At 43.0% G+C, this 25,717-nt stretch overlaps 2 protein-coding genes across 5 annotated transcripts in view; one reads left to right on the top strand and one right to left on the bottom strand.

Annotated features, from left to right (window-relative positions):
- Window positions 1–25,717, top strand: part of SPRING1 (SREBF pathway regulator in golgi 1) — a 465,726-nt gene that overhangs the window by 220,358 nt on the left and 219,651 nt on the right. The window lies entirely within an intron of this gene.
- The window catches only part of FBXW8 (F-box and WD repeat domain containing 8), a 114,002-nt gene that overhangs the window by 68,429 nt on the left and 19,856 nt on the right, over window positions 1–25,717 (bottom strand). For all 3 annotated transcript variants that reach the window (XR_007717645.1, XM_050747992.1, XM_050747993.1), the window contains exons 3-4: window positions 16,088–16,252; window positions 11,905–11,993 (exon numbers count right to left, since the gene is read on the bottom strand). Coding sequence is in view for 2 of the 3 variants with exons in the window: in XM_050747992.1 (XP_050603949.1) it covers window positions 11,905–11,993; window positions 16,088–16,252 (254 nt within the window). In the remaining variant the exon portion in view is untranslated. The remainder of the gene's footprint in view (window positions 1–11,904; window positions 11,994–16,087; window positions 16,253–25,717) is intronic.

Below are 25,717 nucleotides of genomic sequence, written 5' to 3'. Positions count from 1 at the left end.
CTATATATACTCAGTGCCAAGCTTGTTCTGTTCTGCTCATTCCCAGAGAGGCCACCCTGGTCCAAATCTCCCAACACCTCACATTCACACCCGACTACTACAGGCTCCCTGATTCCGAGCTGCTTTCATTCAGTCTTCCCCCACAAGCCAAGCCCTTCAAAACACCTGACTGCACGAATCTTTCTTCTGGAACCACTTCCTTTCTCCCTCACGTGCCACACTACACTGCACTACGATCTACCTTGATGGCAGCCTGGATGTCTCCCTCATGGCAGTTGTGGGTGTCTGTGATCATCTCACTGTTCATCTCCCTACCAGCTTGAAGCTTCTGAGCTCAGGGCCTAGGTTTTGTTCACAGCTGTGCATGCAATGACTACAACAGTCAGACTAGAACAGTACTTGCCATACACCCCGAGAACCCTCTATAAGGTCTTACATCTTAACACCTTATTGAAATAAATTTTAATTATGAGACCTACTGAAAAAACTCCACAAACTAGCTTCCACCCCTCTCCCCAGCCTCATCTTCTACTCTCCCTTCACACGAGCCAGCCTCCAGAGAGGCTCCCAAATGTTCTTGCCTCTGAACTGATTCCCTGCCCCACCTTCCTGCAGTTCTTCACCTCCTCATCTCCCAGCCCAGTGGGGTCCAGCCTGGGCTGCCCATTAAAATTGCCTGGAATGCTTTAAAAAGTCCAGATACAGGCCAGGCACAGTGGCTTATGCCTATAATCCCAGCACTTTGAGAGGCTGGGCGGGGGGGTGTGGGCAGATCACCTGAGGCCAAGAGTTCAAGACCAGCCTGGCCAACATGGTGAAACCTCGTCTCTACAAAAAATGCAAAAATTAGCCGGGTGTGGTGGTGCATGCCTGTAATCCCAGCTACTTGGGGTGCTGAGGCAGAAGAATCACTTGAACTGGGAGGTGGAGGTTGCAGTGAGCTGAGATCGTGCCACTGCACTCCAGCCTCCCAGACCAAATAAATCTGACCGTCCGGGGATGGAATCAGGTATCAATGTTTTCAATATACAGCCAAGATTGAGAACCACCAACTCAGCCCAATCCTACCAAACCCTCAAGGTCTACTATAGGCCCTCCCTTCCTCCATGAAGCCTGAAGCTTTCTGACTCAACTACTATGCCCTTTATCTGAAGAAACTGCTTTTACTACTACAGTCCATATGCATTGATCGTCTCCTCAACTTGACTGTAAAGTCTTCAAGAAGGCCCTCCCGCAGTGCCATAGCCTCCATCACAGTGCCTTACACAGAGCTAATCATAAATAAATGGTGACTGAAAGGGGGTGTCCGCAGGTAACAACCTGACTGGCTTGAGGGGTACCTCTTTATTTCCACTGCCCACTTTCCAGTGGTAATGATTAGTGAAACACGCAGAATGCACACACTGATGTGCATTAGACTGCTTCCACTTATTTCCAAACTGACTGAAAACTATAAAACAGGGGATAAGCTAGAAATTTTCCATATATCTATTTAAATTAGCTTCATTCTCCATGACCAAAAGGTATGATAATAACAAAAATGTTTTGCTGCAAAATGACTCAGGAGGTAAAATATAAAAGGCTCTACGTCTCCTGTATTGACAGGAACTGAGGCTAAACATCCTACTGCAGCAGGTACTGTGTTATGACTCAGCAGCGGGCTCTCAAATCTAACCTAAGTGAAAGCCACAATAGCATGGGAGGCAGCCTCCATGCTAATGAACTTGTGCTAAGGAAACAGACATCTTTGGTAGGGTAAAACACAGGTTGGGGCAGAGGGACCTGGACCAAACCTTAAATGTGATCTAAAAGTGCTTAACAACATTGGCCAGGAGAAGCAAGAACAGATAACGAAAGGAGGTAGGAAAAAAAGCTGATTTTTCTCCAGAGCTCCAGATGTCTTTATCGCTGCCTAATGACAATTACACTCAACCAATTAAGATGCCACTATGACAGTTACATTGTCAGTAAGCCTTTGGACCCCAATGTTGATGACTCTCTAATTAGTGTCTGTGCAAAGTACAACTGCAACTAATATACTAGCTGATGTAAGAACACTAAGGAAAAACTGAAGAAGAAAGAAGTCTTTTCCAAATGGGGATATGCCCCAGCCCAGTGAAGCTGTGTGCTCTCCCAGTCTTTCTACACTTGGCAAGGTTGAGTTTACCTCTAAATAAATAGGTTGGAGACCACAGCTGATTTTTGTTGAAAGAATGGGAATAAGAGCCTCTCTCGAGCTCTGCATGCCAAAGGGATTGCCAATTTAAAACGATTTACCACCAAAGAGCTTTCATTAACTAGTAAGTTTCCAATAAGCAGATTACTTATTTGGACTAACGGACTAGAAGAAGGAATAAATACTGTACAGCTAAAAACAACCTTTTTTCTTCATAAGTATCCAGCAGCGTTTCTATTTTGTTCCATGTGTCAGCTCTTCTTTGCTAAAAACAAAATTTTTAAGGCCCTTCCTAGCAAGCTGGGGGGTGGTTTTGATTTAAGAATGCTGAGAAGTAAGGTTAAGTGACTTACCCAGGGTCACAAGAAACACTTTAGTGGCACAGCTGGGATCAAAATGTGCCCCAGGTTTTTCTCAATCACTGCTTAGCCAACAAGTCACTCTGCCTCCTCAGATGACACTGTCTTTAAACAAATACTGCTTTTAAGAACTACCCCCATTTAAGTGCAATATAAGGAATTTATTGTTCTCAATATTGTGACTCAGGTTTGCAGGACACAGCCCCTGACCCTAAGCCATCAATTCAACCACTAAATTGCAACTGAAAGGCAAGAAGCCAACAAAAAAGGCTCAGTATGCTGGGAGCAGGACTGAGGGCTAAGCAGGTGCAACCTGTGCCTCCCAGGCCTGCTTCTCAGGGCATGCAGGAGAACATGTGGAACCGTTAGTAAGACTTCTCTCTCTACAGGATCATACACAAACAGCCACTCCCAAACCAAGTCACAGTTCTATTCTGATCAGGCACCTAGAGCAGCCAAGAGGGGCCCTGTTATGAGGCTTCAGGCCAGGAATAGCAAATGGTTTCATTTGTGTGTCAAATCCAATATGTGGTAGTGGCTGCCTAGAGCTCTGTGTTGAGAAGGATTCTGAAGCTGTGTTTCATCCAGCTTACCAGAAAAACAAACGCAGTAATGGGTTATTCATGATCGCTACTGGCTGGGGAGTGAGGAGGGCAGCATCTCTGCCCCAAAGAAAACTCCACCTGGCCAAGTCCTAGTCATCCTTCCGGGTTCAGGTTGAAAGTCATTTCCCAGGAGGAAGCTAGCCTGATGCTGAGCCTGTACGAGGTGACTCTCCCTAGCATGTCATGGCACCATGCTCCTCCCCAACCCTAACACCTCCCACAGTGCTCTGTAAACACCAGCAACTGGATCCCTTACCAGCCTATAAACTCCCCATGACCAAGGGGGTTGTGTGTGGTATTCATCCACGCTTATTGGGTGTTGACAGAATGAATGAATCTGTTGACTTAAACCCAGAAGATGGAAGTGGTTTAAAGCCTACTGAGCAATCAGGCAGGGGCTCCTAAAACGGCAGTGTCCACATTTCAAGAAACATTCATGCCCTTAACATGTAAAGGTGTAAAGAACTATTCACTTGCTCCATATTTTCTTCAGTAATACCAAAGAATACCAATCAATAAAAGCAAGAGTATTTACTATTTTCTATGAAACATGACAGAGTTGTATTATCCAATTAACAAAATGAACTCAATCCCACAGTGCAGAGTCCTTCTGTGGAAATGCACTACAACAAACATCAAGTGGGGCTTAAGACGCATCAATTGAAAAATAATGAACGTCTTAATGGACCTTATGAGATACATGCACTACACACTTAAAACTGTTTTCCATACATCTTGGTTAATCACAATCAATAGAGTCAGAGTCAATGATGATTATGCAGAGTTATTGTAGCTGTGGCCCTTCCCATTATTCCTCGGAGAACCAGAGATGGATAAATGCAGTCATGAGTTCACCAGTATTTATTAAGGATATTCTGGAGCTCCTTCATTAAAGATATAATAAATGTAATGCTCTCCTCTAGTCACTTATCAATATCTTACCTCAGACTTATTTACCAGAAAAGCATGTATACCTCACAGCAGAAAATAAATAAATTTAAAAGTATTTTTAAAAAGAGGTCCCTAACGGGTAATGATCGAATTCCTTATGGGGAATAGTCCAATGTCACAATAAGCAGCAGCAGAAAATCTATACACAACAAGGTTTAAAGGAAAACTGTTAGGGGAAAAAGTTTTTTTAAAAAAGGAGAAAGATGGAAAGCATGTCCTTAGTAAGTATATATGGGCAACATTTATCTCACACAACCTTCTACCTATGTTATTTACAAAGCGTCTGTTATCTCAATAGCCTCAAAGTAATCCACAGGCAGTATTTATTTTTTACACATTCATATAAAACTAAGAGAGTGCTGGAAACAACATCCTTGAGGGCTTCAGTTTCTGAATAGAAAATATTTTTAAATTCAGGGCAAATATGTACATATTCACATTAAAGCTACTATTCATATTTTGGCATGGTATACAGTTGATAAAAAGGTCCTTTTTAAAACAAATTTTTTTTTGAGACAGTCTCGCTGTCACCAAGCTGGAGTGCAGTGGTACGATCTTGGCTCACTGCAACCTCCACCTCCCGGGTTCAAGTGATTCTTGGACCTCAGCCACCCAAGTAGCTGAGATTGCAGGTGTGTGCCACCATGCCTGGCTAATTTTTGTAGTCTTGGTAGAGAAGGGGTTTTGCCATGTTGGCCAGGCTGGTCTCGAACTCCTGACCTCAAGTGATCCACCTGCCTTGGGTTCCCAAGGTGCTGGGATTACAGGTATGCCACTGTGCCCAGCCAATAACAGGTATATTTGTAATTACTGGAAAAGGCAGAGGACAACATGGCTAAAAGCAAGGTATTTCAAGTTACTTTAAATGACTTTGTTTATTTTTTGGAGATGGAGTCTCACTCTGTTGCCCAGGCTGGGGGGCAGTGGCATGACCTCGACTCACTGCAACCTCCGCCTCCTGGGTTCTAGTGATTCTCCTGCCTCAGCCTCCTGAGTAGCTGGGACTACAGGCACGTGCAACCATGCCCAGCTAATTTTTGTATTTTTAGTAGAGACAGGGTTTCACCATGTTGGCCAGGCTGGTCTCAAACTCCTGACCCTAAGTGATCCACCCACTTTGGCCTCCTAAAGTGCTGGCAGTACAGACATGAGCCACTGTGCCTGGCCTGTCTAAAATGATATTTTCCAATACTTCTTAAATGTAAAACAATGATAAAATTCCACTGAAGGGCCAACAGGCAAACTGAACCAACCAAAGATTCAGACACCAATTTTTCCATATATAAATTAGAAACTCCAAATTTTGCTTTCTGTCTCCAAAGAACCGGAAACCCTCTCACTCTGACAGCAGGTTGGATGAATGGGGCTCAGAAAAATAAAAACATATTTGAATCAGGTCATGTCTGGCAGCTGAAGCAGCAGCCAGAGATCAGCTGGTTGCTAGAGAGGTACAGGCAGTTTTGTTTTGTATCTACTTGGGCACACTTGCCTCAAAAGGAATGAAGCAAAAATGGGACAACTGAGTGTTTTTAGGGAAAGAAGAGCGCTAATATTTTGCAACAAATGATACAGTGCTCCTTCCAACCACACTTGGCAGAGGAGAAACATGGATACACAGTCCTGCTCCTTCCAATAAAGGCAGGAACTGCAGGCTAAAAAGGCAGAAATCAGGGGAAAAAATATTTAGGAGTAATGAAAAAAACCTCAACACAAACAGAGTGCTTGATGTTTTTTTAAAACCAAAAGAGGGAAAATGTCCTCTCATGTGAATAGAAAAAGGTGTTTTCTTATGCCAACTAGAGTGCTTTAGCCTTATGAATCTCAAGTAACAATGAGGAGGGAGTTTATTGCAAAACATCATACTCCTGGGCATCTGATAAAAGCTTCTGGTGAGCTAATGGCTTAATGGTTAGCAGAGCTGGCACAAGGCCTCCAAGGAGCTCCTGGTTCTACCTGAGATGCACTTTTCACTAGGTGGCTCTCCTTCACTACTTATGGCAAACGACACCTAGTCCTGTACCTCAGGTTTTATACTGTGACTTTTTTGAACTCATGATGTCATCTGATTGCAACACTCAGCTTCCAGAGGGCAACTGGGGAGAAGGAAGACGAGAACAGTCTAAGCATCACAAAACAGAACAGGAGGTTTCCATATACCCCTTTCTTCTGTTCTTTCTTCTCAAGAATAAACATATAATTTTCAAAACATTCTAAAATTCTAAGAGCTGTTACCACAATAAATCAAAGAAACAAAAGACACGTTTCCTGATCACTTACTATCAACTAACTTTCTAGACAACCTCTCTGCTAAAACACAAGGAAAACACACACTAAACCTCGCTAGCATTTCTGGAGGTCCAGCAGATCACCGATAAAAATGCAGACAGGCGCTGAACTTTGAGAGAAAGACAGGTGACTGATTCTGTAGAGATTGGTGACTTGTGAACACAAATATTTCTCAAGTTAAAGAAATGAGAAATGTTCGCTGAAAAAGCAAAGTAAAAGTGGTGTCTGAATGGCTGAGCCGCAGTTGAAGGCACATCCACTTCTCTCTCCAGCAAAGAAAACAACGGGTGCAGGTCTTTTCTGCGCTGCTGCATATCCCTGCCAAGTGGTCAAGTGACAGCAGAGAAAGGCAAGAGCGAGGGCCAGAGAAGGCGCTCAAGGAGGTAATGGAAACCCAGAGTGTGGGGTTGCCGAAGGGGAGTTTTCCTTTCTTACACACTTGCCTCAAAGTTTCCTGGGTCCTGGGAAAGATGTTAGACTCTGAGGGCACAAAGATGCTTAACACAAGGCCGCCACCATTTCAAAAGGGGAAAGTCAACAGGACCAAATGCTGCCAAGAGGCTGGAGAGGACGAGCCAAGAAAAGGCCATTGGTTTGTTGAGCAAAAGATCACAGGGGACCTCTGAGAGTGCAGTGCAGTCGGGCTGGGACGGAGCCAGGTTAGATGGGGAGGAAGGAAGAGGGCAGGAGGCATGGGCTCTCACCATGTACAGCACTGACAGGAAGATGGCAGGGATGGTTTGGAGACTTCAAGTCAAAAGGTTAGATTGCAAAGAAGCTGAGGGCTACAAAAGCATTTTTAAATAATTTATTAATCTGGAAAATAAAAATTCATTCTCCTGAATCCAGTAATTCTGCTTACGGGACTAGCCTAGGAAAACAATCAGGAATGCAAGACTAGGAGACGATAATGAAAGAACTTTAACTCTCTATTTTATGCACTTATATAGAATTTCAAGTTTCTGCAGTAGCATGTGTCTAATAATTTTAAAATAAAGATTTGTAGTGCTAAAAAGGAGAAATATTTGCAGACATATATACATAAAATATGCATAACATCCATATAACAAAACACAGGAAATGACATTAATGTTCACTATTAGGGGAATAAATAGGGAAACTGGGGTATAATTATCCAAAGTGTTTTTTCAACAAGTCAAAGAAAGTAATGAAAAATATACAACACGAAAAAAATTCATCAGTTTGGTGAGGGAAAAAGGCCACAAATTTAACAAAGGCTATAATCACATTATGAAAAAACATGCATAGAAAAACAGACTGAGAACCAAACCAGACACATGGGAGACCTTAACAAAGGTTGTATTCCATGCTAGAATTTGAGTGACTTTCTCTTCTCTACTTTCTAACACAGTTGCAAAACAACATGGTTTTTACCACTGCTTTTGTTTTTATTCTTTTTACTTTAATTTATTTATTTATTTATTTTTGAGACGGAGTCTTGCCCTGTCGCCCAGGCTGGAATGCAATGGCGCAATCTCAGCTCACTGCAACCTCTGTCTCCCGGGTTCAAGTAATTCTCCTGCCTCAGCCTCCCAAGTAGCCGGGATTACAGGTGTCCACCACCACACCCAGCTAATTTTTGCATTTTTAGTAGAGACGGGGTTTCACCATGTTGGCCGGGCTGGTCTTGAACTCCTGACCTCGTTATCTGCCCGCCTCAGCCTGCCAAACTGCTGGGATTACAAGCGTGAGCCAATGCGCCCGGCTGCTTTTGTTTTTAAATAGGCACATGTCACAAAAGAAAAACCAAAATGACACTACAATAGCCAAAGCTTCAGAGCAGCAAATGAGAACCGGAGACGGCAGCCTCACCAGCCAGCCCTGCCTGTGGATGCTGCAGAAACACGATGGAGCGGCTCCACTCACGCACACCCAGCACGGCTCTGAGCCTCCGCCACCTCATGCAAGATGAGGGTCTCAGAACGGATCATCTCTTAAAGTTACTTCCAGGTTTAAAATTGTATGATTCTAAGCTGAGAAAACCAAGAAATTAGAGAACAGACATAGGCATTTCTCCAGTTTCCCACATAACATCACATACATGTGGTAGGGGGCAAGGGGAGTCTGTGTATTAAGTTTTAATGCTTATGCCACATAAAACAGTATACATTTAACAAAATATGACATACCACTCATAGTTTTAAAAGATGCTTACAGGCCGGGTGCAGTGGCTCATGCCTGTAATCCTAGCACTTTGGGAGGCTGAGGTGGGCAGGTTTCTTGAAGCCAGGGGTTTGAGAACAGCCTGGCCAACGTGGTGAAACCCCATCTCTAGTAAAAATATAAAAATTAGCTGGGTGTGGTGGTACACGCCTGTAGTCCCAGCTACTCGGGAGGCTGAGGCAGGAGAATCCCTTGAACCTGGGAGGCGGAGGTTGCAGTGAGCCGAGATGGCACCACTGCACTCCAGCCTGGGTGACAGAGTGAGACTGTGTCTCAAAAAAATAAAAATTTAAATTTAAATTTAAAAAGATGCTTTTGTACAAATTGCTGGAAGGAAAATATAGTAGATGGCTGTAAAGTTAAATATTATTTCTAAATAAAATAACAATATAAAACAAAAATGCTTCGGTGAAACAGCGAGGCCACACGACAAGCTGCCCTGTCAGCTGCAGATGGTCCTGTCTCCAGGAGTTCCCAGAAGAATGGACGCTAGGCTACAGTGCTAGAGAAATCTCTGGGAGGAGACAGGACTGCAATTGGCCTTAACGAATAGATTCTGGGTTTCTTTTTGGGTTGATGAAAATGTTCTGGAATTAGATAGTGGTGTTGTTGCACAACCTTGTAAATCTACTAAACAAAAATCACTGCATAGTACACTTTGAAAGAGTGAATTTTATGGCATATGAATTATACAGTCATGTGTCACTAAACGACAGGGATACACTCAGAAAAAATGCATCCTTTGGTGAATTTATCATTGTGCAAACATCATAGAGTGTTCTTACACAAACCCAGGTGGCAGAACCTACTATACACCTAGGGTACACAAATGGCCAATATCATATATGGGGCCCATCACTAACTGAAATGCTGTTATGCGGCATATGACTGTACCCCAACTAAAAAAAATGATGCAGTCAGAGGTAACTAAACAGAACAGTGTGGAAAAAACAAAAGTACACTTGACAAGTGTAATAAGGAAAAAGGTAGGTTAGAAAAGAAATGTCAGAGTTCTGAATGTCAGGAAAAGTTAACTGGAAATTATTTGTAAGACTGTAGAGTAAGCAAAGACTCATGGACAAAACTGAACCATCAAATGCTTTGGAAAGAATGTCTGTTTCTCCACTGGAAAAACAAGCCTCAGGTAAACAGGGGCCCGGTCCTGTTCACATGATGGGTATTTGAGTGTCAAATGCGTTTATGAATGAGTGACTATTTTCAGATTTCACTGGTTTTATGTGAAGAGTAGGGAAGAACCATGACTGGGTCCATCATGAGGTTCACTGCAATAAATATCAGTCTGGGCCTATGCAACATGACTCCGAACCAGGAATATTTACACAGATTGCTTAAAAGGTGAGAAAAAGAGATTCTGCTCTCCATCAATGATATGAAATGTACTTAATAGATATAAATGCAAAAATGCTTCATAGTTTAGCTCTAGTTACATAAAACTAAGCCTCTGAACAGATTCCACTTGTGCAAAAGAAAGAGAAAAGGGAAGGAAAAAAGAAGAATAAGAGAAACACAAGGTAAGTACAAGAGAAAGAAGGGGTGAGGTGGCCACTGTCTCTTTAAGAAGCTCCTTGGAGATACATAACTGTAGAAAGCCTGGTGAATTCAACATTGATTGGGAATGAGGTAACCACAAACACCACTGTCTCAAATGAAAAGGAATTCAAGATCTGACCCAGAAAACAAGCATCGTAACCACCAGATAAAATTTTAATGATAAACACAAGATGCTGTACATACAAGCAAGACTGAAGTCTCTCATGCTAAGCCATCAACGTAAGGTTTTCTTAGAAAGAAGAGCCGTGAGGAGCCTCTCTGACCCATAGATCAGGTTTCATCCTATTGATCCACAGAACTCGGCCATCGTTTTGCTCTGTGTTGGCATAATCTATAATGTTGAACAAACCCCGAGGGAACAGAGAGGCAGGGAAAGAAGGACTGGCATCTGGACTCGTAAGGGGCCTGCCCTTCGGGAGCTCCAGAGAAGAAATTCGTAAGTGGTTTTGAGATTCAAGGCTCTCCTTTATTTGTAAGTTCTTTTGTGACTCTTTCAGTACAGTCTCAGCCTTCTGTCCTCAAGTGTCTTCTGACACTCTAGGCAGAGATCCCTTTAGCTGGAATGATCTAAGTAACTTCTGGAGTTCCCACCAAACTGTAGCATTTGTGGGTAGAAAGGAGCTGCATATCGGGCGATTGTAGGCCCATATTTTAGCAATGAGGTGGAGAAGCCCAACGTGCACTGATAACTTAATGGACAGAATCGCAAGTATCTGGACCATCAATCTTTCTAAAACTAGTTCTGCAGCACTCCCAAGAAAGGCTTTCACCTCTAAATCATAGCCAGTAAAACAGAAACTGAAGAAAAGCATTCCTCCTGGGTATATCTTGTTTAAAGCAGAAATACTTTTTTTCATAGGCACTGCATACCACAAAATATTAAAATAATCCAACTCTTTGGAATTTCTATTCAAAAGGTGCTCTTTAAGGAATGCTGCTTAAGGAAAGATTTTTCTTTAAAGAAAAGGACTCCTCTACTACTGAGTTTTAAAGTCCAAGGTTTGTTTTGTTTTCCCATAGGCAGGAACTTCCCTAAGGCGTCTCACTCCATAGCTGATCCAAACTCAGAAATTTAAGTGTTCTGGTCTCTACTTTATGGTATTAAGTATACAATCTAGTTCATGACATCTTCCTAATCCAAAAAGAAAACTGATCTTACTGTACAGTAATTAAGTATATAAATGTACCTCTGTAACAAAGTAGGAAGACTTCATCAAAGTGGTTTTTGGGACAGAAGCTGAAGGAATTTACAGAAGCTAAAAGTAAATGTCTTGGCCATGGAGAAAACAAAAAAAAACTATTTCGGGACAACTTAAGTAACAAATATGTACTATATGGTGGGGAAGGAAGATTATGTGTGGCCACAGCCCTTCTTCACAATAAGGGATTTAGAAAACGAGAATGAGAACAGGGCCTGTCTGTGCCAACACTTATATCTGCTTGACTTTTTTATGTCTTCATAAAATACAAACTGTTTGCCTTAATGAAAATCTCACATAACATGCCACAAAAGTGATTTAAAAGCTGGGAAAGACATATTGAGACAAATGGATCACAGATCCGCTCTACACCATGTGCTTCTCACCCTCGCTGCGGCGCTCTCACGTCCTCGGGAACAGAATCACAGAGACTCTCCCTCTTCCACATGGGCTGTAACTGAGGGAGGTACATGCTCTCAAGGGAAGCTAAGGTCACTGGTACTCAGAGGGCGGTACGTGAGAAATGAAAGATCTTCAGATGCAGAGCACTCAGTGGAAATGGTTTTGCTTACCCAGCAATGACCACGCCATCGTGAGAATGCACATCACACAAAACCGCGTCAGGAATGTGCTCCAGCTCACTCACGGCACCTTTGCGATTCTGCGTGAGGAAAAGGGGGATGCAGTTTAGACTATTCTTGGGACAGCCCAAAAGCCAAGCATCGTGCTTTTTCACCTACTTTCCACAGCAATTCTCTACAGCATAGAGAGCAAGTGCATTCAAAGTTCTGTGGGCATTCAAAAAGCCAAAAATGATGACTCACATGCTAAGCTATCAAGCATGGACGAGTTACCATATATCCCAAAGGCACTGAACTCGAGGACATGGGATGTGTGAGACACTGCCCCATCTTCCAGGAGGTTACAGAATAGAAAGCAAATATGTGCTCACCAATAACTACCATCCACAATAGGCTGGCACATATCTGCTGGGAGTGGCAAGTATTTAAAGAAGCTTATAAAGTATACGAAAAAGTTCAGTTCAGCAAAAAGAAAGTATTACATGATACCTTACCTGTTAACTCTTATGAGGATTCTCAGAATAAAATGCAAAATTATATACAAATAGATAAAGATCAGGATAAGAAAAAGGAGAAGAGATGATACTATTTCTAACTGAGAGGTCAGAGGTTTCATGGAAATAGTATTTAAACGAAAGTTTAGGCCAGGCGCAGTGGCTCATGCCTGTAATCCCAGCACTTTGGGAGGCAGAGGCAGGAAGCGCACTTGAGCTCAGAAGTTTGAGACCAGCCTGTGCAACATAGGGTGACCCCATCTCTACAAAAAATGTAAAAGATAGTCAGGTGTGGTGGCATGTGCCTGTAGCCCCAGCTATTTGAGAGGATGAGGCAGGAGGGTCACTTGAGTCCAGGAACTTAAGGCTACAGTGAGTTATGATTGTAACACTGTACTTCAGTCTGGGCAAGAGAGTGAGACCCTATCTCTTAAAAAAAAAAAAAATTAAATTGAATTACAATGAAGGAAATCTGAATGGATATAAAGTATTTACATGTGGGAGGTTGGGAAAAGTGAGATAGTTAAGCCACAAAGCAAGCATGAATAAAGATAGTCGAGAATACCATAATTTCAATTTTACCAGACTGGGACAAGGACAAGGACTAGAAACAGTGTAGTACCCAGCACAGTTCTTAACATACAGCAAGTGTTCGATAAGTGGTAGCCATTATTATTATTATTTCTATTATTAGGAAAAAGATTATGACATCATTCCATTAAAATACACATTTATTAAGCACCTAGACTCCAGAACTGAGCAAAGTAATTCGCATGATGGTCTTAATCCAAGCAACGAGTCTAAGGCTGAGACAAAACTGGACACATCCACGTGGAGCTGTCCTATGACTGGAGATATGAGGAGGGAAGGCAAGGAACTGGGAAACAGCTGTGTGAGGGCCGCAGCCAAGGTTACAATAACAGAAAAGCTCTTGTGAGGGAAAGGTATTGAAAGAAAAATAAAGGGTCTAAGATGAAAACCTGCATGTATGCAAACACCAGGAAAAAGAATACTATGGCCACCATAGTAATTAGTTTAGCAAACGATTTCCAGGTTGACATTGAATTGCAGTTCCAGATAAGTTCATGCATTTGCAGGTCAGTCCCTTTGTGGAGGTACCTGAGAACCCTGGGGTCCCTTCTAGGGTCTCCCCAGACACTGACTTAGGAGGTACCAAACCAAATCGCCTGCCTAACCCATCCTGAAGTAGAGCATGCACAGCAGAGAACCTTGCATCTGTGTGCAGAGGACTATGCGCTCCTACAGCCAACCTCGCCTGAGCACTGAGTGTGGACCAGCCTCTGCAGGAGGAGTGGCAGACACTTGATGACAATCATCCTCACCATGAAGCCATGAGCAGTGCCACTCCTAGCTCCCACTCTAGAGAAGAGAAAATGGAGGCAGACAAAAGTAAAGCAACTTGCCCCAACACTGCCTTTCATTTCTTTTTCTTTCTTTTTTCTTTTTTTGAGACAGTCTTGCTCTGTTGCCCAAGCTGGAGTGCAATGGCGCAATCTTGGCTCACTGCAAGCTCCACCTCCAGGGTTCAGGCGATTCTCCAATCTCAGTCTCCCAAGTAGCTGGGACTACAGGCTTGTGCCACCATGCCTGGCTAATTTTTGTATTTTTAGTAGAGACAGGGTTTCACCATGTTGGCCAGGCTGGTCTGGAACTCCTAACCTCAAGTCATCCAGCTGCCTCAGCCTCCCAAAGTGCTGGGATTACAGGAGTGACCCACAGTGCCCAGCTGCCTTTCACGTTTTGATAAGGCTTTCTTTCATTCCAGAATTTTGGTAAGAATCCCACCATTACATTTAATGAAAGATATATCGTTTAAAATTTCACTCCTAGAATTCTCCTTGTTAATAGTGTCAGGAAATGGACCTGACACGCTCCAAATAGAAGTCTCCCTCATGTTTGGTTTGGCCTGCAGTCCACTCCAGTTCACTCAATCAACAGCCATGTAGTGAGTATTTACCTAACAGATGACTTCGTGTTAGTTAGAAAGAAATACTAAATAGCCATTCAGCTAGATTGCATATAACTTGTGAAGTCTTACTAAGTGCCAAATGCTAGGTGGTGGGTCTTTAAAACACTGTCACTTCTGCCACCTCCAGGCCCAACAAGGACACACCTGTCCTCTTCCCTTGCTTTCTCCATCACCAAAGAGGAAGCAAAAAACACAGCTGCTGCTTTTTTCTACCAGGGTCTGACATCTTCGAATTCAAGCCTGGGGATGCCAAATATCTCCAAGTCTCCTGCTTGTAAATCTCAAAAGTATCTCTCCTTTCTGGAGAGAAAGGCCCCATTAACACTCAGCTCTTAAGCTTTCCTTAAATCGCAGCCTCTCCCACCAGGGTTAGACCCTCTGCTTTCTGACCCCTTGTTTGTATGGGCAGCTCTCTTTGTCATACGTTTCTGCCTGTGTCCATCATATGGACCTACCCAGGCACACGGGCAAGAGGGACTGGGGGCTTCCTCCAGATGAGTTATTACCGTAGGTCGATGGAAAAGGGCACTGTGGGGCCAGCGTGACCTGTCTTAGTGGTGGTGTCTTAATGGCCTAAGAAAGGATAACCACACTAACTCTCAGAATAGTGGTTCTCAACCGGGAGGGGATTTTGATTCCCAGGGGACATTCAGCAATGTCTAGGGGCATTTCTAGTTGTCATGACTGGGGGAGGAGAATGCTACTGGCATCTAACGGGGAGAGGCCGGAGATACTGCTCAACAGCCTGCAATGCACAGAACAGCCCCCCACAAAAAGAATTAGCTGGCCCTAAATGTCACTAGTGCTGGGGTTGAGAACCCCTGAATTAGAGAGACACTGCTCTTATTGACTTTCCTAGAAACTGTGTGAGGTTGCCCAGATCAAGCGTATCGGTCACTAATCAGGTTAGGAGGTGACTAGGGACAGACAGGCACATAGGCAGTATGTCACTATCAGTAATGCACAAAAACTTGTTAATCTCAAAGTCTATTAGGATTGACCTTTACGGGAGTAAAGAGAATGTTTCCATCCCTTCTCTGCCACTGAATCTCCAGCCTCCCAGGTGGGAAGGAAACACTGCCACCACACTGCTGTCTCGTCATGCCTCAAACAGCTTTATGTAACATGGCTCTTGACAGTTATCTCCTATGGAAACACTTCACTGTGCAAATTCTTAGCTGTGATCTAATATTTCTGTAGAGACTTTGAAGTGATAAATGTTATGGAAGCACGCCAGTAGGTTATGTGAGGGAAGAGAAGACAGTGCTTAGAGATGTTTAATCATCTCCCTCTTACATTTACTGGAAATGACATTTTCGGCTCCTCTTTTGTATGCAGGTAGTGCTTTTGCTTTCCAGGCCCCTCCAGAGAGTTGGTGAAAGTCAAAGGGGCTGCACGGAGCACTCCCCTGACCATCCTAACAATCAGAGAGGAAGTGGCTGGCAACTCAATCTCACCCTTCCTCTCCTGCAGAGTAAGAGGACGTTCCCAAATCTTAAGGCTGAAAACAGAGGCAAATCATCTAATGGCGAACAAAATGGGCAACAAGTCACCAACAGCTGAAGGGGCGGCTCAGTGTACCCCTCTCCCTTCGCTGTTGGCAATTAATCTCAGGCTATGAGTGAAAGCTTGGATACCCATGTCCTTGCAGGCTATTCTTTCACAGGTAATGATATTGGCCACTGCCCACCTTCCAGTTGGTTCGTAACATGTGTTCCTTGGCTCGGCACTCTTGGAAGATGAGCTTCCAGCAAGAATAGTCAGAGATGCTGCTATCCGGAAGGTGCCCTTCCTGCTGGCACAGCCTGTACCACAGCACCTCATCCTCCGCAATCACCTTCCACGTCTTGCTCACCTAAAACAGCAGAAGTGACACAAATGTCAAATTCTGCAATTAGAGAAGCCCCTTGTCATCCAAAAATCAATCAACACCTATATTATTGCCCTGGGTTTATGGCAGTATAAAATGTCTCATTAACAAAACACTATGAGGTGAAAAAAAAATACAAGCAAATGTTTCCAGTTTTATCTTTCAAGATTTCAAAATTGTTGTACCACCATGTAATATCACATTTTAGACTACTTGGTTCAATTGTAATCTAACAAATAAGAGAAGAAAATACACAAATACATAAAATGCAAAAAACACAAACTTTTACATGGTAATTAGCTATACAATCATACAGAGCTTTTCAGAACAGAATCTCTTTACTTTTGACAAACAGCATTTGTATTTCCACCTTATAGAATTGAAGATTGATGGCCTCCGAAATCAAAGGCTGTCATAAAATTACCTAAAACCCAAACATCTGGTCAGGTAGAAAATTCAAATTTAAATTGCATGTGAGAATTTAGATTTTAAACATATGTACATATTTAATTAACAGAAAACTCAAGCCATTATCCAGGACTGTAAGATTAGATCTAGAAAAATTAATGTTATGTCTGGCCTTTTAAATCCCTACGGTATCCAGAGGAAATAGCCATTTTAACTATTAGCATTTTGTTTTCCAACACTAATTTAGGGGAACAAAGAGTTTACTTCATCACAGGATAATATGCAAAGTTGGCCAGACTGCAAAAGATGGACTCTGTTGGCAGATGAGCAACTGATCGAGCAGATCAGTGTGATACCGGTCTGCAGAGCATCCTGGGAAAGCAGGATCAAGTGCCTGAAGCTTGCTCTCCATCCAAAAGTTGAGACTCACTTCTAATGAAGAGTGGTGACAGGTAGGTTACAGTACCCTGTACTTTTTAACACTCCCTTAGGGCCACTTCAAGACTCAAAGACAGAGATAGGAAGAAGGAAAATGAGAGAAAGTAGGAAACCAGACTCTTACTGCACAAAGGGCCTCAGCTGATAAAGCACTGACAGAGAGTTAGCTTACAGGATGGCAGATTAAAGACCTGCTCCTCCATAATAGCAGTAAGAATTCCACCAAAAATGATCAATCAACTTTTTCAGAATCTGGAAATTAATAAAAGGATTGCAACATTCTGAGGAACATTTATCCAAGAAAAGTGCCTGAATCTCAGTAAGAACAGTGACGTCTGAGTTGTTTTAATGTGTGCTAATTCTGTTTCCTCCTCCAGCTCTGGGATTGCCTTAAAAATCAACAGCCTCGTGAAGACAGCAGCTGTAAAAACCGGCAGCCTAGCAGCCATTAGAGAGGCCAGACAGGTTTAGAACTCCCCAAAAATCAAATCCCTAGAGAACTGTCACCATTTGACCTGCTGGCAGCTTGCCAGAGAGCTCTATTCTCAAGGCTTGACTTTATCTGACCTAGCTGAACACTCTTTCTGTTCTATCTCCAGGGCATTTGCCCAAAATAGTAAGTGGCAACTGCTTAACTCTGCAGCTACCTGGGGAGGCACAGACAATTGAGGCAAACAAGAGGCTGACCAAAAAGCTTGAAAGAAAAAGCTGGGAAATGGGATGTCCATAGGAAGCTCTGAAAGGCTCCAATATATTCCTGGGAGTCTGGAATGCCACATGAACGTATAGGGCTGTGTGTGTGCCCAGGAAAGACCAGATAAAGCCCTAACCTCTCCCCTCTGGCTGACCTTGAGGCTCTGCACCAGCAGGAAGTGAAGGCTAAGGCAGAGTTGTAAGCTGCTACAATGGTGAAGCAGTACTCTAACGTACAGAGAGCACCTCAGCAAAGGCTGGGAGACTTACTGGTTTAGTGGATTTAAGGAAATCTCCATTTGATAACTAGCTAACCACTAAGCTAGCCAAGCAGAGACTTCAGTAGCTGCACATGACAAAGAATACAAATTAGAGAATAAGTCCAGAAAAGTCACTAAACAAACAAACAGCAGCAACAACAAAAATAACAACAGCAATAACAGCAAATTCTGCAGAGGGGGAAAGATTCTATTTCCAGAGTTTCCATTATTTAAAATGTCCAGTTTTTAACAAAATTACAAAAGCATGCAAAGAAACAAGGAAGCAGGGCCCATACACAGGGGAAAAGGCAGTCAACAGAAGCTACCCCTGAGAAAGTCCAGACGCTGGACTTATTAAACAGAGACTTTAAATCAGCTATTTTAAATATGTTCAAAATACTAAAAGAAAGCATGTCTAAAGAAATAAAAGAAAGTAGAAGAGCAATGTCTTACCATATAGAAGTTACCGATAGAGAAATAGAAATTGTCTGTTAAAAAAAAAATAGGGAGGCTGAGGTGGGAGGATCACCAGGTCAGGAGATTGAGACCATCCTGGCTAACATGGTGAAACCCCATTTCTACTAAGAATACAAAAAATTATCCGGGCGTGGTGGTGGGTGCCTGTAGTCCCAGCTACTCGGGAGGCTGATGCAGGAGAATCATTTGAACGCAGGAGGCAGAGGTTGCAGTGAGCCAAGATCACACCACTGCATTTCAGCCTGGGTGACAGAGCAAGACTCCATCTCAAAAAAAAAAAAAAAAAAAAAAAAGAGAAGCTCTGGAGTTAAAAAGTACAGTAACTGAAGTAAAAAATTCCCTAAAGGGGCTCAACAAGTTTGAGAGGCAGAAAAATCAGCAAACTTGGTCAGGCGCAGTGGCCCACACCTGTAATCCCCGCACTTTGGGAGGCCAAGGCAGGTGGATCACAAGGTCAGGAGTTTGAGACCAGCCTGGTCAACATGGTAAAACCCCCATCTTTACTAAAAATATAAAAAATTAGCTCAGCATGGTGGCATGCGCCTGTAGTCCCAGCTACTCAGGAGGCTGAGGCAGGAGAATCACTTGAACCCAGGAGGCAGAGGTTGCAGTGAGCCAAGATCACGCCACTGCACTCCAGCCTTGGCAACAGTGCAAGACTCTGTCTTGAAAAAAAAAAATCAGGAAACTTAAAGCAGGTCAACCAAGATTATCTATTCCATGGCGGGGAGGGGGTGGGAAGAATAAAGAAAAAAAAATCTGTAATCCTAGCACCTTTGGAGGCCAAGGCAGGAGGATCACTCAGTGAGCTGAGACCACCCTGGTGAACAGCGTGAGACACCATCTCTACCAAAAAAAAAAAAAAATTAGCCAGATGTGATGGTGTGTGCCTGTAGTCCTAGCTACTTGTGAGGCTGAGGCGGGAAGATTGCTTGAGTCCAGGAGTTCAAGGCTGCAGTGAGCTATTATTGTACTACTACCCTCCAGACTAGGTGACATAGTGAAATCTCATCTCTAAAAAACGAAAACAACAAAGCAAAACAAAAAAAAAAATGAATACAATGAACAAAGCCTCAGAGGCCTTAGGATATGACCCAAGTGTACCAACAAACACCAAATGAAATTATCTCAGAGCAGAGTTTTTGGTGTACTATTGGAATCAGGTGGGTATTAATCCAAACTAGATTATTTTAAACTAAGGTGTTCACTGTAATTCCTAGGCAACAACTAAGAAAATAACTCTAAAAAACAGAGTAAAGAAATTAAAATGGCATACTAGACAGTTATCTATTTAACACAAAAGAAGGCAGTAATGAAGGGACAGAGGTATAAAAAAGACATAAGTCACACAGAAAGAGGCTAAAACTTACAAAGTAAAACTAGTGGGAATCTAGGAACTCAGTTTATCTCGGTCTCAAAATTTGACTTTCTATCTTAAGCAAACTACACCAAAAATAACCATTACAATATCTTATTCAACCAAAAGGGTATCAAAGCAATACTGACCAACCTAACACTGATGACATATTAAAGTTCTGGCCTCCTTAATTACGCTTCTGCTATATATGTGTGCACGTAAGCTCCATATGTGACAAGCAGTCACATGGCCTCAGTCACTTTCCCTACAGGCATGGATGCTTCGCATGGAATTCACAGCATCAGAAGTTAGATCACGTGGCATTAAATAAGTGACAACGCTGTCATTTTTCTGAACCTAAGTGTCACACTCTAATGCTGAGGGTGTCATGCTGTCTCAGTCTCCAGTGGTTTAGAACCTGAAGAATCAAGAGGGGCCTTGGAGATCAATTTGGAGCATCTCCTCATTGCAAGAAGGCACCCCACTGCATCCCTGGCCAATGGGGCCCAGGCAATCCTGCAATGCTTCCAGTAGAGAGCTGACCTCCTGCATCAGTCTCATTTACCAACAGGCAGTCTGAATATTAGAAAGGGTTTCCTTCCACTGTCTAGAAAACTCATTCTACCTATGGCCCTGATTTTGCCCTTTTGAAGAAATCTATTTGCTCTTCCACCTGACAGTACCTCAAATAGCTGAAGACAGAGATCATATTTCCCCTGAGTAATTTCTTCATTGCTCTAAATATTATCCATTTCCTTTCACTATTTTTCATACAGTTTCCATTCCGACACTTTCTCAATGCACCCTAAAACATTTGCACATCTAAAGTGTCCCTCTTCAAATGTGGTACTCAGGACTCAATAACACCTCAGATATGGGCTATGCAGTGCCATGCACAGAAGGATCTTATCAGACACTGGTTTTCTGCTTCACTTGTAGCCATCAACATGGCTACTCAAATAATGGTTCACTAAAGCTTCTGCAGTTTTATTAAAGGGAAACGAAAAGGTATGAAGAATGTCACAAACACCCATGAACTCACTACTCTGCAGAAGAAAGAAAAGATTGCTAATCAGCTTAAAACTCCTGCGTATCTCTCACCGTTCACATTCTCTTCCCTGCAACAGTAACCTCAATTTGGTCCTCATGATTCTTCAGGGTCTTTTTAAACACAAACTGGAAAAAAAAAAAAAAAAAAAAAAAAAAAAAAAGAGCCCACCATCCTTCCACCACACTATTTTTTATACCTAAATTCTTAACTTTGTAAACTTTCAATTCATTTTAATCCCCACCTCAATGTCTGCCCCACCCCCTGGCATTTTATCCTCCCCAAATAATCTGTGAATCCCAATTCTGTCATCCATTGCATTAGCCACTTATCCCGTAAGTTATCTGCAAAATACGGTCTGTGGGCCTTTGCATCTTAATTATTTAAAAAAAAAAAAAAAAAAAAGATAACCAGGATGGTTCTACAGACAGGGCTCTAGCTCTGTGGCAAACCACTGGAGCCCACCCCACAGGCTGACATGGAGCCATTAGGCAGCCCACCCTGGGCATGGCCACAGCATCAGTTACAAATCCACTTAACCACACTGTCATCCCACACTTCTCCATCTTAGCCTTCAGGGCTCAGGAAAACAAACCCTCATCTGATCACAAGTGGTCAAGCAATAAAGAACGGGATAACGACTCAGCAATGCTGGAGCTCCAGTTTGACTAGACAGAACACCATGGTTTCATTTTTGGCATGTCTGGTCCACAGCTGAGCCTACCCATGACACCCAGATGCTGTCTGTCCATCTGTCTGTGCCAGAGTGAGTCTGAGCACTGGGCAATCATGAAGCACAGACAGGGATAGACCAATGTCAGCTGTGAGCGAGCCAGGCCACAACCTAAGTAGTTCCAGAGCAGAGTATGTCCCCTAACCGAGCCCTGGAATTCACAGTTAAATAAGGTGTAAGATAAGGGTAACATACGAGACCTTTACAGGTTCTCAAAAGCAGAACATGCTCAGGAAACACAGGGCAGCTTTACTCTGATCCTGGGCATACATACGCCTTTTTTGTAGAAACCATAACATTTTGTAAAAGTCATGAAATGTAACTACCGAACCAAAAAGACTCAGAGTAATTACGAGATCATATAAATGTAGTCATTCTTTAATTACATGGACCAAAAGCATGTTCAGTAGTACAACACCTCCAGGTGTTAATAAGTTCCTTAGAAAAGGATTCCATGGTCAAATGAGCTTAGGAAACACTGCTTTAAACAAAACGAAGCAGAATTCCTTGCTGCAGAACTTCTCGATGCTTTGAATAGTGGTGGCATGTGTTGCACATCTCTTAAGAAGGGGATACAGGTTGAGTATCCCTTATCCAAAATGCTTAAAACCAAGAGTATTTTGGATTTCAGATGTTTGCATTATTCTGACTGAGTTTCCCAAATCCCCAAATCCAAAAATCTGAAATGCTCCAATGAGCATTGAAAAAGTTTCTAATTTTGGACCATTTGGGATTTGGGATTTTTGGATTTGGGAGTTCAACCCGTATAAGAAGCTGCATTCCCTAAACTCATTTGGTTCCTGACCTCTTTTTGCAAGGAGTATCTCAAAAGCCCAGTGCTCTGCAGAAGTCCTTTAGAGAACACTGATTTGGGTTCGCGGCCAATCAGTAAAGATACGTTTTGGGCACTAACCACGTACCGGGCATTCAGGCCCGCAGTTCTCATCGACTGCCCACCTCAAGCTATGAAACCAAAACCTTTGGCATGTGAGAGAGACCCCATAGATGCACCCAGGCTGGGGCTACTTCTCCATGGCTGAGGAAGCTATGGGGAAATGCTGGGGTCCCTGCCCTTACACCCAGGTTAGATCACAAGACTGGCCCCAAATAGAGGAAGCAATCTTTTTAATTATGTGTTCAAAAATGAGCTACAGGCTGCGTTTTCTTGGATGGAGGCTCTGAATCATCTGCACTTTAGGAAAATCCAAAGTTAGTGCTCAATGATTACAAACTAGAAAATCTCAAACTAAACATTCTGTATGAGTTTTCATGAGAACCGTGCAAATCTCAGCCACTTTAAAATGGAAACTTTTCAATGAGACTTTCAGGAAGTCTCAAATATATCAGACCTTAAATACACTGGAAGCTGAAAGCGGCTTTTTATAACAGTTTCAAGGAAAATGCCAAATCATTTTAAATAACTTGACCTGAAATTTGTACAACGGGGTTACGGGATGAAAAACTGAGACCACAGAGTTGATGCTGTGGCGCATCACCCACATCACTCACCCCGGGTCACAGTGCTTCTTCTATAGAAAATCATATTCAAGCTAAAGTTTAAGTCCCGGATAACAAATAAAAAATCTCTTTGAGGGACTTAGAAAAGGCAGAGGTGAGAATTACTTCCAAAAAGGGATCAGGATTGTATCCACAATTAGGTATTAAAAACAGAAATGTGTCAACAATTTCTTTAGCAAACTATAAAAGGAGAGTGCTTTTCTTTCTTCTTTTAAAGGAGAACAAAAATGACAGGTTTTAAAAATGTCTTTTAATTCTGAAGGAAAAAAAATTGACAAGAAAAAGAGCCAGTTAAACTTCCACAAGCAAATGTTAAAGGGCCCCACCAAAAGGAAAGCTTGTTAATTGTTTTGATTCCTTAAGTTGTATGAAATCTAGCAAGTTTACAAGCCTGGGTTTTCCAGAGGCCTAATGGTCTTTCTTTAATACACCAGAGTTGGAATGGCCTTGCTCAGTAAAGCCCCACTGAGTGAGCCTCAGCTGCAAGGACTTGCTAATAAAAGTGTCTCCAGCATTTTGCTTTATAGCACCACTGTGAATTGCAACATTAAAAAAAAAAAAAAAAAGCTGTTGGCTCAAAAATAAGCTTTATTAGCTCTGCCTGGATTAGGGTTACCAGTGAGGCTCACAGAGGGGAAGTCTCATTGTTCCCTTCACAGGTTCACATACCAAGTCTACTGTGGGAGGACACACCACATACAGACGGCTTTCTATGCACTCACTATCTCCAATTCCTCTTTCTCCACTTGCTCCTGAGCCACTAGCTTTCACCCCCAACACATCACCGACTCTGGTCAAGGTCACCAGTGACCTCCAACTTGCAAAACCCAACGGTCATTTCTCAGTCCTCCTCTTGATGAACAGCAGCGCTTAACACCTTCTCCTCCTGGAAAACGTTTATCCCATGGTTCCAGGGAACAACACACCTGAGTTTTCTTCCTGCCTGGCAGGGAACTCCTTCCCGGTCCTCTGTGCTGGCCCTGCTCATGTCCACAGCCTCTAATCCTTGTGGGGTACCAGGGCTCCATCCCTGAACCCCTCCTCTATTTACACTCACTTCCTTAATATTCTCATTTGTCTCCTGGCCTTAAATACCATCAATGTGGCTGACAGCTTCCAAATTTCCATCTTCAGCCCAGAGCTCAACAAAGAGCTCATCCTCAGCCTCACAACCAATGAGGGATCTTCCCCCACACCCACACATGCTCCTTGCATGGTCTGCTCCTTGTCAGTAAATGGTGACCTCATTCCTTCAGTTGCTCAGGACAAACACCGTGGAGTCCTTGTTGACTCTCTTCCTTCTGTCCCCACATCCAGCCCATCTGCAATCCTGACTCTGTCCACTTCTGCTGGTACCATCCTGGCCCAAGCACCACATCCTCTTCTCTGGATTACTTCAGTGGCCTCCTAACTGGTCTCCCTGCTGCTGTCCTTGTCCCCCAACAACCGATTCTCCACACAGCAGCCCAAATGGTCCCTTTTAAAATGTAGGGCAGCTCTCGTCACCCCTCTGCTTAAAGCACTCCAAAGGCTTCCCATCTCATTTACAATAAAACTTCGAGTTCTTTTAACAGATTAAATGCTTCTCTCATCCTGAGCCCTCTCCTCCTCTTACTCCTTTCTGCTCACCACACCCCCGTATCAGTTTCCTATGGCTGTGCTAACAAACTTACAAACTTAGCGGCTTAAAACAACACAGATTTATTCTCTTATAGTTCTGGAGACCAGAAGTGTAAAAGCAAGGTGTGGGCAGGGCTGCATTCCTTCCAGAGGCTTCAGAAAGAAAATTATTTTCTTACCTTTTCCAGCTTCAAGCTACCTACATTCCTTGGCTTGTGGCCCCTTCCTCCACCTTCAAGGCCAGCAACACAGCATCTCCTCTCCTCCCTGACGTCCTGCCTCCCTCTTACAAGAAGACTTGTAATGCACTGGACCTACCTGGATAATCCAAGATAATCACCCCATCTCTAGATCCTTAACCTAATCATATCTGCAAAGAGCCTTTTATCATGAAGGGTAACATACTCGTGGGATCCAGGCATTAGGATGTGAGCGTATTTGGGAGGGGGCCATTATTCAGCGTACCATAGCCACCCACTTGGACCTTCCTGCTGTTCCTCAAACACAGCAGGTGCACTCTGCCTCAGATGAGCTTCAGCTGCACCTGCCTCAAGTTCTTAGCCCTTGCTATTCCACTCTGCCAGAGATCTGCACAGTGTCCTTCACCCCTCCTTGAAGTCTTTGCTCGAAGCTCACCTTCTCTGCAAAGTCTTCCCTGGCCACTCAAAAGTGCAAGCCCCATATCACCTCTACTGTCTTGTACTTCTCCATAGCACTCACTGCCATCTGATAACTCTATTTAATCATGTCTTTATTGTATACAATGGAAGCTCTCTGAGAAGCAGGTTTTTTATGTTTTATTCTCAGCTGTCTTCACTATATAGAACAGTACCTCACACATACATAGTCAGCTCTATATAAATAACTGAATGAGATAAAAAGTCCAACTTTAAAAAAA

Source organism: Macaca thibetana, chromosome 11, assembly GCF_024542745.1.
Source record: "Macaca thibetana thibetana isolate TM-01 chromosome 11, ASM2454274v1, whole genome shotgun sequence".
NCBI lineage: Eukaryota > Metazoa > Chordata > Mammalia > Primates > Cercopithecidae > Macaca > Macaca thibetana.
Note: the sequence above shows the minus strand (reverse complement) of the source record. Positions and strands in the feature narration are given on the sequence as shown.